Here is a 14967-nt window from a genome sequence, read left to right as displayed (position 1 = left end):
ATTTTTCCACTTAGAAAAATTATTTATTGCATTGAGATGCACTAATTAAAGCCATTTTCTGGTATTTGGTTACTGAAGTGTTTGATGTCTCTCTGACAAGACCATGAAATGCACAGAGTGTCCACAGGGACAGAATTTGCTGAACACGGTGCTTTGTAAATGAGGGGACACAGTGTCGCAGCAGCTCATGAATATGAAACGCCCATGATGCTACCTCAGTGGACTTGGGAACACAGATGAATCCTGTCATGTGCTAAATGAGACCAATTTCTTTCACTTAACTTCATCTTCAATCAGACCTTCCATTTGCCTGTTTAAAATTCCCCAAACGTGATGCAGAAGGTAGCAGCATTCAGTAAAACAAAGTTTTGCAGCAGCAGAGGTATTATAATTATTTCAGTTTTACATTTTGTGAGCAAGCAACATAAAATAAATTAGTTTCATTTTTATACCTGCTTGGTAGTAGGAGACTGCCAACTCCAGAAGCCACTGCTCTCTTTGTGTTCTCTGGATATGGTGGTGTGTGCAGAGGGAGAGCAGTACAGTACCCACCACAAGAGTGTCCATTCTGAATGGCTTTTGAAACACTGACCCAGCTGGGGAAGTGGATCAGACTGCGTGAGATGGAGTCTTTGTTTATGTGTGCTAGGATGGGGGCTCAGGGTACTCTTAAAGCAGCTTAGGGAGTAAGCAGCACACTCTAACTGCAGCCTGAACTGGAACATGGTTTCTAGATGCAACTTTGCCAGTGATTTATTGCCTGATCTGGAAGAGGTTCTATCTGTCCCTCTTTATGTGCCATCTTGTATCTAGCAGACAACTTAGTTCTTTGGGGCAAGGACCAGATCTTACTGGGAGTTTACAGGATTTTAAGAGACCAGACTGCAGGTGTTGCTACTAAACCAAAAATCAACCCTGCTTGGGAGGGGAGGTGCAATTTGCCAACTTTTAGGAGCAGCTGAGTATTAGATTGGTACCCATATTGGTCCTTTAGATCTCCTGCTTGTTGCTGTCTGTGGTTTTCTTCTTTGCCTGTCAGTAAGTTATTTGCTAAGAGGTAAAAAAGGTGATGTTTAGTACATGTCCTTTAATATGAACACATAAAGCCCTCCTTTCTGTATGTCTTGAAAAAACTGCTGTTCCTTGCTTATTGTTTGACTGTCTGCATGTAGTATGGGTTGCCTTCATTCTTTCCCCTCCATTTTCTCCTCCTCCCATTCACATACTTCTGTCTTATGTCATTGGTGTCTTGCCATAACTTAGACATGAAGCATTTTTTGTGTAAGACCTAGTTAAGTTCAGCTGTTGAAATAAAATATTATTCTTAATTATATGCTGGGACTTAGATGTTCTGGGACAATCAGTTTTGTGCAGTGGCTTAACTTCCCAATTAGCCAACATTTGGTACTTGTATCGCTTGCCTCACCATAACTTCCATATGAGTAAGCTTGTTTTGATTCCATTCTTTGTTCACTTGTTCATAACCATCTGGGAGGTGGAGGGGAGTTTGCATTTGTCATCTAGAATTTGGTGCTCACTCATCTTTGCACAGGCCATTTGTTCACTTCATTGTTCACTACATTGCAGTGACCTGGTATCTGTGAAGGTGTGTCCTTTTTTGCAGTCATTTCTGAGGTTTGCCTACATGGGCATGAGAGCCTGGCCAGTAAAGTATGTGTCAAGGTTATGCACCAGAAACACAGGTTTATGGAAAATGATCTGAAACCCCCACACTGAACAGGAGAGAGAAAACTGGATCACAGAGCAAAGCACACAGAGTGGGGGTTTGTCATACAACTTTGTTGTTGGAAAAAGATGCAGTGTGAGATTGGGAGGGCATGGTCCTGTGAACATTTCTGCATATACTAACGTTATTGGTAAAGCCTCCCTGCAGCTAGTGGGAGTATTAAAAGTAGAGCATATGCTTACTCTCCTGCAGCACAATAGCCCATGCTGTGCTATTCCCCCTGCAGCTGACACTGTGCCACAACTTAGCTGTGTTACCAGACCTTATAGGAAAAAAAGATGTGAGTTGCAAGAAGAGCAACAAAAACAATTAAGAGGCTGGAGAATGAGTGGGGGTCAGGTTGGGTCCTTGGTGATAGGTGAGAGCTGAGACACTTTACAAACTGTACAGAGAGAAGGAAGAGGGATTGTGTGAAGTGGCACCATGGGAATTGTCAGAAGGAAGAGGTAGTTATAAGTAACAAATGAAATAAAGACCCAAATATTTCAGGAATTATTTGTCCCTGATAGCAGTTAGCCCAAGGACCCAATATTTTCTTAAAATCTGAGACATTTCTGTACTGTTTCCTGTCAGTCTCACAGTCCTAAAGGGCATTGCTTCTGCCTAGAAATGGGCAAGGCATCTGCACTTTGCAGTAAGAACAAGCATGCACTGGCCTTTGTTGGAGGGGCTGGCAGAAGCCCCCAGAGCTTTTCCAGCTCTTCTGTCTGAAATATTTTCAAAGTGTCTATAAAATATTAGAGCCTTGAATTTCTTTTGGAAAGAATTTCTAAGTGATCGCCTGAATTTTGCTAATACAGAGTGGAGGTTGTGCTCTGCAAGGGGTTTAGAAATCTCTCCATGGCAGTGAGATAAAATCAGCACTAGAGAACCCAGGAGTCTTTGTGAACCTGCAAAATGGAAGGAACATCACTGATCAGGCCCCTAAGTTTACAGCTTTTTCCAGTGTAAAAAGAGATCAACAAAAACAAAAGAGAACTGGGAAGAGGAGACTCCTGAAATAGCTGCCAAAATGAGCACTGAGTGAAGAAATTCATTTTCCTGCAAACACCTTTTACATTTCTGCTGTCAAAAGTGGATAAGGATCTGACCTTCTCCTGCTCTGTGGGTGAAGACAGTTCTGTTCCCAGGTAGTTTTTAATTTACTTGTGCTTGCTAAGAAATGTTAATAGTCTCGTCATAAAAGGATAAATTAGTTCAGGAGAGGTTAAACGGTTTCTCATTCCCATGCTCATTTTCCTGGACTTAACAGGGCACCTCTGCAGAGAGCTTCATTCCCCACCTTGGACCAGTCTTAGCCACTTGTTCCCTCCCTTGGTCCTTGTTGCTTATGTACAGGGACTTTCTCCCACATTATCCCTGAGCAGATTTTACCAGCTGCCTCCACATGTCGCTCTGTCTGTCCCTGGAGATGCTTTTGTCCCATAAATGCATTTTGCTACAAGTTTTATCAAGAGCTGGGAGCCTCTGCAGGGAAGAGCCAGCGGGATAGCAGCTTCTACCAGGTATTGTCCTCACAAGCAGAGGTGGGGAGATCTGCCTCAAATGCCCAGCAGTGCACAGGTGAGACATTCCTTGCACTTGCCTCCTCTGCCTTAGGGACAGCCTAGGGGCTGTTGCTGCAGTTTCCCTTTAAATGTCTTTGGGAAGTTTGCTGCAGTTGGAGAACCTCTTCACAGGCACCTGCTCCTTGGGAGCTAGAAGGCACAGCTCTGCTGAGGCTGGCCAAGCTGTCACTCCTCTTGCTGTGGCCATGCTCCTGACAGCCCCTGTCCCACTCAGCCTTCCTCCAGGCAACCAATTAGCGAGAAATCCCACTGTGTGGCCAGCTCCAGAGGGCCACTGCGCCAGGGCCCAGCTGACCCGTGCCCTGCTGCAGCTGGGCCAGGGCTGCCTCCTGGCCAGCGAGCAGGGGCACACGGCGGATGTGCAGCAGGGGTGGGCAGCTGAGAACCTGCGCAGCTCTGACAGGCGGCCGGATGTGGGGCTTCTCGGGAAGACCCTGCCCAGAGCCCTTGCACCATAGGTGGGAATGTCTCTCCAGCTCCTGAATATTCATCTCAGCCTGGGCTGAAAAACGGGGCAAAGCCAGGCTCAGCTGCCTGCTGCCATCCAGCAGTAGCATTGCTGCGCTGCCAGCAGAGCTGGGAGCAGGCTGCTCATTCCAGTGCTGAAGGGCCCCGCTCTGCCTGCTTACTGGGCAAGTGAAAACTTTTCCCTGAGCCAAACCAGCTTCTCCATGGTTTGAGGGCTTGGGGTCTCTGGAGAGCCTTTATGGCCTTGAGTCTTTAAAGGAGCTCTGTATTGGTGTACTCTATTCTTGCTTTGTGCCTCCAGTTACTGTGCCTTCTCTTTCTCCTTTTTTTGCACTAACTTTTTGCAGTGCTTTATCAAATGACAGACTGCAATGCTTTCAAGGGCCTTGCTTCTTTAGCAGGATGCAAAACTTACTCAGTTCTTCCTCCTATCCTCAATTCTTTTGTTTCTAGCATCCTTTTTAGTTGGAGTAGCCATTGTCCTTGTGCTGGGAATACCCAGTGACCTTCAGCCATTCCAGAATGACACAGGAAATCATGAAAAGGTTTGTGACAATACAACTAGATATGTGTTCCCTAGTGTTTGTATCTGCTAGACCACCAGCACTTCCTTCCTGAGGAAGGTCACAGGTTCCTGCACAGCCTGAGACCCCCAACAGCAGATCCTTCAACATGCAGTTTTATGTGGATTCTTTCAGTTTCTGCCCCATGTTTCATTTTTAACAGTCTAGGTGACTGGTGTCTGAATAAATGATAACACATGACAAGCAAATTCTTGTCAGTTCACGATGGCAACATAGGCAGCAAGTGGTACAGGTGGTTTCTTTTGGCTTCAAGGTTGTGTTCACATGCATAGTCCAAGGTCTATAGAGCCCCTACCGGGATTAATCTGTTCCTCTTGCAAGATTTCTTGTGACCGCAGAGTTCAAAGTTTTATTGACTTGTTTAAATATCAAACAATATATTTTTAATTATTGCTAAATAACCGTTTTGTGTTTCCCTCTAATAAGAAATAGGGTGCTTCATATCTGTGAAGCAAGGGAACATTTGTCTTCAGTGAGAGGAGAGCACAACACTCCCCACTTACTGCTGCTGCTTTCTCTTGTTGCAGACATTCCTGTGATCCCTGACTTGGAGGATGTCCAGGAGGAAGATCTGGCCATGCAAGTGGCAGCTCCCCCCAGGTAAGAGCACTGCCAGGTGCTCTTGAGGCTCTTATCAGCAGTGCAAACTGGCTAGTGAAATTAAACCCATCTTGCTCATGCTCTTTGGATGTCAGCAGCAGTGCTGTTCAGCAGGATTTGGTGTGGTCTTTTGTGACAGTAGTGCTGCAAGCTGAACAGCACAAAATTCTTGTTTCCTGTTTCACAGAGAAAGCAATAACTGCTTATTCTCTCTATATATAAAAAACCTACGTTAGAATAACGTATTTGATGTTGCAAAATCAAACTCTTAAAAGTAGGGAATTTTCTTAATTTAAGGTTGCCTGCATAACCCCAAATGTCTCCAATGCACATGCATTATCATACACACTTTAATTTTGATGGTCGTAGGCTGCTTTGTCCTCCACAGGATATCCTTCTTACGCGAGTGTGTAGTTAATTTGCAAAGTACTATCCTATTGTTTGAAGGGGCTGTCACAGTAGCCTTGGAGTCAGCTCAAGGGAGACCAGAAAGTTTTAAGAAATGAACCTTAAACATACCAGGAAAGTCTTCTTTCCTCTATTGGGCCTATTGCCAAGGTCACAGACTGGGATTTCTGTTGATCCTTATTTGTCTCTCTCACAAGTGAGGAGTAGTTATTGTAATTATATAGCTGTTAACAAAAATAATTGACAGTTTATGTAGTAAATTTAAAATTACTCTGTCTCTCACTGGAATTAATTTATTTTTCTCTCTATTATTTTAATAAAATGATCTGATCCTCCTATATTCATCGTTTTCTGGCAGTAGAAAGGACAAGTGATTTTCATGGACAAGTGCAAGAAAATTCAATTAATAGATGTCTTCTCTGTAGTGGTGGATCACTTGTGAAGGCAGGTGTGGTACAACAGTGTACCCCCCTACACCATGTTTTTCTTGGAAGGCTACATTTTAGGAAGTCATATTTAATAGCTCTTATGCAGCTCAGCCATGAAAAGCCAAAAATCCCTATTATTCTGTTGCTTGTATGATGTTGCTCTCAGAGGCCCCTTTGCTAAGGCACTGGAGCTGTTTGAATGCTCACTATGGTCTTCTTTTCTTTCTAGCCCTTGCAACTAGTCTGTGGATCTTCTTTAAACATGCTGGTTTCTCTGAGGGAGTTCATGGTTGTTCCACATCCTGTTTTTATGCATGTGCACACCCTGGTACATAGATTTGTCAATGACTGTTCATTTGCTGACTGAGCTGTGCTTCTGTCTGGGTACATCCATCCTAGGAGTCTGCATGGGGGATGTGGACATTCAAGATGTCACCAGATGACTGTTCATGCCACCCTTCTCCTCACATGTGCTTCCACACTGACACAGGCTTGTTCTCTGACCCTTTCTGGCTGCAGTGTGCAGGTGAACCGAGTGCTGACCTACCATGACCTGGACAAAGATCTAATGAAATATGCTGCCTTCCAGACTGTGGTAAGTGGATTTTGCTATGGGCTGGCCAATGTGAATCCCTCTCCGTCTGGGCTTATGTCATCCTCCACAGTGATACTCAGCTGCACAAAATACACAGCCTTATGATCCAGAGAACTTGCAGTCTCCCTGTAAGTCTGTTCCTCTCTGCAACATGGCTTTTGTACTTGTTTGTGTCTGTAAATAACGTGGATATGGTATCTATTGCTCAGACGAGGTTCTTGCTGTTGTCCTGGACAAAGTGACCCATATGAGGCAAATGTAGCGATGTGTAACAAACGTATCTGATGAAATGATGGTGTTCATTTTCTCAGTGTCTGTAAGACTCTATATGTTCATAGGATGGGGAGGTAGACCTGAAGCTCCTCACCAAAGTGTTGGCTCCAGAGCATGAACTACGAGAGGTACGTCTCTGTTTTGTGGAAACACCAACAAGGTAAAAGCTTCCTGTGTGTCTCAGACTGCACTAGTAAAGGGAGCCTTGTCAGTGGTGAGGAGAAGAGATGTGAGGAGGAGCTTGTCCAAGCTGTTGAAGATTTGATTTCCCCAGCACATGATTTTTAAGATAGATAGTTCTTTCTTGGTGTGAGTTTATGGCATCACTATGATTGGCCAGTATGAAGGATCTGGTCAGGAAAATGTGCAAAGCCTAGTACTGTCAGAGATCCCTGCAGAAACGGTGCTTTGTCCTTTGGTGGCCACCATTAGCTACAGGTGGTTCTACAGAAAAGTACAGAGGGACAAAGGCAGAAAGCATTTTGGGTTTGGGCAGTGGGTTTTTAAAGCAGGACAGAACAACTTCAATACAACTGGATGGGCAGGAGTTCAGGACTTGCAACAAAGGATTTCTGCAGCTTTGAACTGCATGTTTCAGCAGAAGTGCAGAAGAGTGGAAGGGCTTCTTTCTGCGCCCTGCCTGGCAGTGTCTAATATTAACAATTATCAACAAATATGTCCTTTTTGGAATTTTAGAACGTGAATAATTTTGTCCACATTTTAAAATTGTAGCAGATATTCACATTTCATTCTGGCTAGTATTCCTGCTCTAGCCAGCTGAATTTGAGACTTCCCTGGTCAGGGCAGTTGCCTTTTGGTTTCTCTCTTTGCTGTTCTGACATTGTTCAGAGAACTTTGGGTGACACAGTAACATTTCAGCATGTTTGTCTTTTTTCCTCTTGGTAGGATGATGTCTGCTGGGATTGGGACCATCTCTTCACAGAGGTATCATCAGAACTAGTGACTGAGTGGGACCTGGGACAGTCAGAGAGGGAGGACCACCTCAGTCTCCCATAGAGCTCTGACACACCAGATGCCTCATACATCCATCTCCTGTAAATAGTTAAGCACTTAAATTTTCTATTCACTTGTTTGTATTTGAGGATTTATTTCAGACATGAAAATAAATAGGACTTTGCTTCATAGAAAATTTGTCTTGGGAGAAGTTTTGGTTATTTTTTAATAAGAATTTTTGTTCTCAAAAGAAATTCATTCTAAACACAATAAAATATTTACTTAAAAAGAGTCATTCCACCTCAGTAGCACCTCTACAGATAACTGCAATGGTCAATCTTTTCTCTATGGAAACGCAGCCTCTCTGGAGTGGACCATCATACAATGGAATGTGGTTTGCACTGATGGCATTCAGCCCAAGAGAAGCTTGGGCTGATATGACTTGTTTTCATAGGACATCCAGGTTACCATCTTCCTCACATCAGACACCTCAAGTTGTCAGGATATCTGATTTACATTTCATCCAGCAGCGTCCAGCCTTTCCTTGTTAGTTTAACCTCTCTCTTGGAACATTATCTCTGTATTGACTCAGGAAGCAGCACCACCTATTAAACTGCTACTTCTTACAGCCCCTCTTTATACCTTGAGGTTTTCCAGCTAAATTCTGACCGGGCATAACCTCACTTAGCTTTTGCAATCACATGAAACCACAGCCTGAATGGAGATTACTTCAGGCATAGGTACTTTGCAAGGAAAATGTTTATTCCATGTGTGTGAAAGACTGGAGCCTGATGCTCTCAAACAAGGTAACTCCCTGGTGGGTGTCTCCTTGGAAGCAAGTAACTCACTCTTATTGTCATCTATCTAAAGAAAAACTCATTTCGCTGTTAATACCTTGTCCCTGTAGAACCGTGGTCATTATTTGCAGGAAACAGTGACATTACTTCTAAACCAATGTCCTTCAAAGCCTTGCCCTGTTGGAGAATCTTGCTGTATACTTCTGGGGAGTGCAGGTGCTGGGAGGAAGCTTGCTGTTCTGCTTTTCTTTGCTTGTTTGGTTGGTCTAACAGAGCGTTGCATTCCCACTTTTGTGACAGCAGGGCAGGTCAAATAGCTCACTGTGAATTCACTACTCTGCAGAATTTCAGGTGAGCTGACATGCCAAACAACTTTACTAACAAATAAGAAGGAGTTGGGCCCAGTCTGGGGCCACAAAAATAATGGGAGGCTTATCTGTCTTAAGGAAACTCTAAATTTTTTACAACCAAGACATCTCTCCTATAACTAGAAAACTAAGTGAGGCATAAGCTTGGGAGGCCATTGTATGGAAGGTAATCTGAAAGTCTTTCTCTGAGCAGAAAAACCTGTTTTGGTAGGAGTGGAAACTTCCCAGCTGAACTAGCATCTACTTTTCTGTGATACTTATGATTCTTGGCCAAAGAGAATTTAGAATGCTTAGTATATCCAGGGAAAAAAATTAATTCAGCAAACTAAAGTAGGTTAGTAATTCAGACAATAAGCTAGTCTAAGAGGGGAAAAAACGGGTGCTTTGGGCAGCTGGGGACCCTGGGCAGGGATACTCTGGGGTGGGAAGCAGGTGTGTGTGGGCCAGGCCTGTGCCCAGTCTGGAACCTTGGTAACCCAGCAAACACCTGAGTAGAGCTGGAGAGAAGGGCTTGAAAAAAAATGCCAGCCTCATCTATTTTATGTCAGGAAGAGGTATCTTTGATTATTTAGTCTGACCTGCTATAATATAGGCCAAGGCAGAGTCCTGTGAGAGGGGGCTGAGCTTTGCCTGTTGTTTAGAAAGGCAAACAATATATTTAAAACTCCTTCCTGGTTGCTTTTTAATAGATTATTGCCCCTATGGTTTAAAATCTGCTTTATTTCTAGACTGAGTTTTTGAGCTTCATCTCTTGTTTCTTGAGCCTGTTTGCTTTCACCTCTCCATAGCCATGTTGTCAGATATTTTCTCCTTGCTTCAGTATTTATGGGCACTGGGATCAAGTTGTCTCTTTAATTTCCTTCAATAAACTTAATAGACTGAGACTTGTTTCCATGTCTCTTCCATTTCATGCACAGCTGGAGGAGGGGAGGTGGGTGTCAGACTCCTGGCCCTTCTCCAGTAAGTTGTTCCCACCCATTTTCCTTCCACAGTTGTGTTTTGGTTGCAGTGTTGGGAAGATGAATAAGACCTGTTCATTCGTCTTTCTCAGCTCCTGGTGCTGTTACTGTCCTTACTAAAGAGGGAACAATGAGCTGCTCTTTCATACCCAGGCTTGTCATGCACCAGTGTGTATTGGTTGTGACAAAGCTGCCTCAGGAACCCACATTTCTGACAAGCCCTTTGGAAAGAACATGCAGGAGAGGAAATGGCAGGTGTAACTCTTCCTTCTAGACTGCAAAGCAGTCGCTCTGGTTGAGCCTCAGGTGAGATAGGAAGAGGGAGTAGTTTTCAAAACAGTGCCCCAGGAGTTCCTAGGAACTCAGATCAGCCCTCTGGGCTGTGCCTGGCCAAGGCATAGAGTAGTATTTCCTTGCTGGTCTCCACAGACCCTGTATTGCAGAGGAGTTATGAAAAGTACAGTTGTGTGCTTAGGGCTACACAACGAATCTTTGGCAGAATCAGGGTTAGAAATTAAGAACCTCAAGTTCCCAATTAAAACATGACTTCCATATACCTGGCAAGCATTTCCCATCTTCAATTCAAACATGGTAATTCAATGTAGAGCAGTCTTGCTTAGTCTTTGTTCTGCTCTGCACTTACATTGCTGAGGAAGAGCTGCAAACCTGTCAAGGTGTGTGTGTCAACAGCATGTTTAGCTCAGTGAGCTGGCATGAGGTGTCTGCCCAGGGACTTGCTGGGATTCTGGATGGGTGTAAGTATCTACCTGCAGATAGCTTCTGGCAGACTCAGAGCTCAATAGAGCAATACTGGGCAAATGGTGAGCTTCATCACAGATAAAGTAGTGCATAAAGGAAAAAATAAATCTAGGTTCTATTGGTTTTAGAAATCTCTGGTTTTGCCTGTAATATTACATAAGATATTTATAGGCTTTCTTGGTGGAGATGCCTTACTAGAGTGCAGTTTGTCAGTAATGGGGGAATATTGGGGCTGAGACAGCCTAGGAAGCATTGGAAAAAATTGAGGAAATAAAAGCTGAAAAAATGCCAGACCCAACAACTTTTCATTAAAGAGCCTCTTAGAGGGACTCTGGCTGGCTGTTTTATTAAGTGTGATAAAGTGAGTGGAGGTCGGGGGGAGCTCCTATGTTAATAAGTTGGAAAGGCATGCTGTTCCTCTCTCCAAAGCATCTCAGGGAAAGTGGAATTAATTCATGGCATATGCTCCCAGCATCTGCCACGGTGACCCGGAGTGGCGGGAGCTGAATGCCAGGCAGTGCGAGCCAAAGCCTGTATTCCAGCTCCTCTCCCGGGCCTTTGCAGGGATGCTGCCTCTGGCTGGGCGTGGCTGCTCCAGTGGAACACACCCAGCTGCCAGCCTGCCGGCTGGTCTGTGACTGTCACAGCCCGGGCCACAGTATTTCTGCCTCTGAAGAAGGAGAGATGCTCTAGGCTTGGGGAGGGAGAAGGGGATGTTTGTATATAAAAGAGACCAGTTTGTATGAAAGCTAATCCAGTTTGTCCCAAACAGCCTAAATTCCACCCACAGCATTCCCTGACCAAGACCTCCCTTGTGTCTCATCTCATCTTGTTACGAGTTTTCCTCTTCCTTCTTTCCCACCATATCTTTACAGATTATTTGATTGTCTCCTTGAGAGAGAGAACAGACATATTTGGTGTTAGATGGGATTTCATTCTCTTGTTAATGGCTTCTGGGAAATAACTTTTCACACCTTATTTCCCCTTGACTGACCCAGACCACTAGTACAGAATGCTGTGGTAATCTTTGCCTGTGCTTCATGATCTGTCCATGAGCTTTCACTCAGGAAAGGGCATCCAGAGCCAACCCTCCAGGCTGCTCTTTCTGCAGCCATATCCTTCCACCTTTTTGGACAGCTGCCTTGGACAGAGATATGGGATGTTTTCATGGCCTGGAGAGCTGTCAGAGCCAGGAGAAACTGGAGGGGTGGGTGATCCCCAGGCAGGTTAGATATGCCCCACGCTGCCTCTGTGCTCTTCCAGCAACTGCTCCTTGCAACTTCTCCACTTGTACTGCCTTTTGAAATGTGGTGCCCCAGTCCTGGGCTGTGCAGGGGTGGTGCTGTGCCGAGTAAGAGCCAAGGCAGGGCAACACAGGGGGTACACAAATGGGTGCCCTGGTGAGACCAGTCTTCTCAGGGTCATGCTTTATCCAGGGGGTGACCTGCACTCCTGGCAGTCACAGCCTAGGAAGGACCCTGATTGATTCAGTCATGAATGCTGTGTGGCATGGATGGCCAGAGTTCCTCAGCCCACTAATCTCTCTGCCATGATCCCCGGGGAGATGAAACATTTCCTCCTAGTGCCTTGTTACTTGCATCTGCCCCAGCAGGCTGCTCTGCACAGACCTCACTGGGGCCACAACAGCTCCATGCCATAGGCTTTCTTATCAGGCTCCATCTCCTGTCACTTTCAGGACCACTTCATTATCCTTTTATTAGCCCTCTTCTCCTGCTTATCGTTATTAATAATCACACTGGATCAGCTGGAGTGCTGACAGCTGCCCCTTGTCTGTTCTTTCTGTCTATTTTAATCCTGCCTGCTTATCTGAAATAAACCTGATCCTTTTTCTTTTAATTAAAGAAATTTGGTGAGCCAGCCCCTCCTCCATGCAGAGATAGGACTGATCACACCAGTGATACGGAGGGAGCAGGAAAAGGGGCAGATTACCGGGTGACAGTGTTTTCCACAGACCAAAGATATGGGATGTCAGAGTAGAGGCTGGAAGAGATTGAGGCACATGTGTTGTGAGAAGAAACACAGCACTGGGTCATTGTGAGGTACTTATTTTGGGATCTCTGTGTCTGATCCAATGTATTGATGCAGGGCTATGTGACTACACTGCACCAGTGCTACACAAACAAGGGAGGTCTGTTCACCTCTCTCTGTTTAGCGTGGGTGGCAATAGCAATGCCAGGCTCAGAGCTGGTGTGAGTGGCCTGTATAAGTGGCCAGGGCTATTGGGATCACTGCAGTTCCTACAGGGACTAGAGGAATTTGTTTCTTAGTGCTTTATAGTGCTGCCAGAAGATGCAAGTGCTGGTCTTCACAGCGATGCTCCTGCTTTGTGCTTCCACAGGCATTGCTTCCTGGGGCCACCGATCTCATTCTAGTCTCTTAAAAATGCCTCACTGGGCAGTTTGCTTGAGTTAAAATATTTGTGATGTCTGTAGGAACAGGTCACTCAAGGAAGGGCTGTGCAAATAGGCTGGGAGAAAATTGTTGTGCTAATTCACACTTTTATGAACCCATAAACTCAAATCTGCATTCATTGCAATCTGCAAAGTGACTGGAGTGTGGGCTAAAATGCTTAGAAAGTGTTAATCAGGGGTCCGTAACAAAGCAAAACGCTCTGAAGTGCAGCAGCAGGAGCTTGGCCGTAAGCAGCAGGAGTATTCAACCTTAGTGCTAAACAGGCCAGTTCTTTGGCTCTCAAACGCTTCATTTCAGATGCTCACGTTGCAGGTTGACTGAATGCGTATGTACCTTCTGCTACAGAATATGGCAAGTGGCTCGGATTTGTAGGGCTGTTTCACCCGAGAGGCTGTGGGCCCAGGAAGGGTATAGGGCAGAACTTCCTGATGCTCAAGTGAGAGTGTAACTTAGAAATCCTGTCAAGCAGAGCCATGGTGGCTTCTGTCCCTGTGCTTCTATTGCTTGTGAGTATTGCAGCTGACTGGGATGAACATTAACCTGCAGTTCAGCTGCTGGTGATGGAGCTGCCCCAGTACAAACCCATGTATGTGGCTTCACAGATCCTTCAAAAAATGTGATTCTCTAGCAGTCACAGGCAAGAATTGTGTATGGTGACATTTTTGCTGTTGCTTCTATGTGAAACGTCCTGCTGCTCACAGAAAATCTCTTCATCATTACTTAATGTTGAATAAAATGTTTGGGAGATGACAACATGCAGGATTCACTTGCCTAAACTGATATACTATTAATTGATCAGCTTTTATTATCTGGCCCTGCTTCTTCAGCAAATATCACTCATTTTTTGGACCCAAGTAAGGAAAATTCTCAGAATGGTTTTTGGCCCTGAAATGATGAGGGACATTGAATTTGATGTTGTGGAACATTTTGAATCAGCCAAAAGAGATGGACTTGCTATCCATGTGATAGACTGAAGTCTTGCACTGATCATTATCCTGATCAGCAGAACTACTCGCAAAGCCAGGAAAATGCCTTGGGAAATTGCCAGAGAATTTGATCCAGTTCAAACAACCTTCTGAGTGCCTGGAATTCCAAGGCCAAATTGGAGCTAAGCTCGTGGCTCCCTGTGACCTGTGAAATTGTATGTGAGGATGGCTGTAGGCTTGGTGAATCCACCTCACAAATAAATGGCAATAATAGTTCAGGCTATGGTAGCTGTACCTGAGCTCACGCACAGCTAATCCAGATAGCAAACTCCATCTAACCCAGAGGAACAAGAAACAGCCTGGACTTGTCCTGCTGAGTGCTGTAAAAAAAAAAAAAAGTGCTGTAAGTCCTCTTCTTTAGGACCTGAGCTAGTTCCTTTAAAGCCTCTCTAGTATTGGCCTCTGTATTGCTCAATATCCCACAGAGATACTCTTACTCACTTCCATGGCTTACAAACCCATAGTCCCCAAGACTTAAGATCCTGTGTGTCCCTGTGCATAGGGGATTGGATGCTCTTCATTTCATACAGAGGGACCAGAATTGTAGGCTGATAATTCAAGTTCTCCAGGGTCCTACAGTGAGACTGTGACACAGCTAGGAACTGAATCCAGCACCTCTGAGCATGCATCCACTTTCACAGCCACATTACTTTGCTAACTGAAATTATGCACAAGGCCAATATATTTGTTTATTTTGATTTTCAGCCAAGAGCTGGTTTCAGGCTATGGATCTCCTTCCAGATGTTCATAAACACAAAGTAAATCTTCATAGTCTTTTAAGCCTCTGTACAAAACATCTTCCCCAGGAACAGCACCAGCACACTGCCCACCTGGTAGTATGCCCACTAAGATAGGAAACTGTAATCATGTCCTGCAAAAACTGCTTTCTACCATAAGGCTGCTCTGCTTATCCCACAAATAGCCAGGGAAAGGGATGAGTTGTGAATGAGCCCAACTATTTTCCAGTGCAAACTCTGGAAGTCTGAAGATACTAGGGCTCTTCAGCCTGCTGATGTCTCTCTACAGAGAGTTCTTCTGCT

At 44.7% G+C, this 14967-nt stretch overlaps 1 protein-coding gene across 3 annotated transcripts in view; it reads left to right on the top strand.

Annotated features, from left to right (window-relative positions):
• Positions 1-7821, top strand: part of IFT43 (intraflagellar transport 43) — a 43779-nt gene extending 35958 nt beyond the window's left edge. For all 3 annotated transcript variants that reach the window (XM_068192791.1, XM_068192789.1, XM_068192790.1), the window contains 4 exons: positions 4895-4967; positions 6323-6398; positions 6737-6799; positions 7578-7821. In XM_068192791.1, coding sequence (XP_068048892.1) covers positions 4895-4967; positions 6323-6398; positions 6737-6799; positions 7578-7688 — 323 coding nt within the window. In that variant the 3' untranslated portion in view covers positions 7689-7821. The remainder of the gene's footprint in view (positions 1-4894; positions 4968-6322; positions 6399-6736; positions 6800-7577) is intronic.
• The last annotated feature ends 7146 nt before the right edge of the window (positions 7822-14967 follow it).

Source organism: Anomalospiza imberbis, chromosome 6, assembly GCF_031753505.1.
Source record: "Anomalospiza imberbis isolate Cuckoo-Finch-1a 21T00152 chromosome 6, ASM3175350v1, whole genome shotgun sequence".
In the NCBI taxonomy this organism is placed as follows: Eukaryota; Metazoa; Chordata; class Aves; order Passeriformes; family Viduidae; genus Anomalospiza; species Anomalospiza imberbis.
The sequence above is the reverse complement of the archived record's forward strand: the minus strand, read 5'-3'. Positions and strand labels throughout refer to the sequence as shown.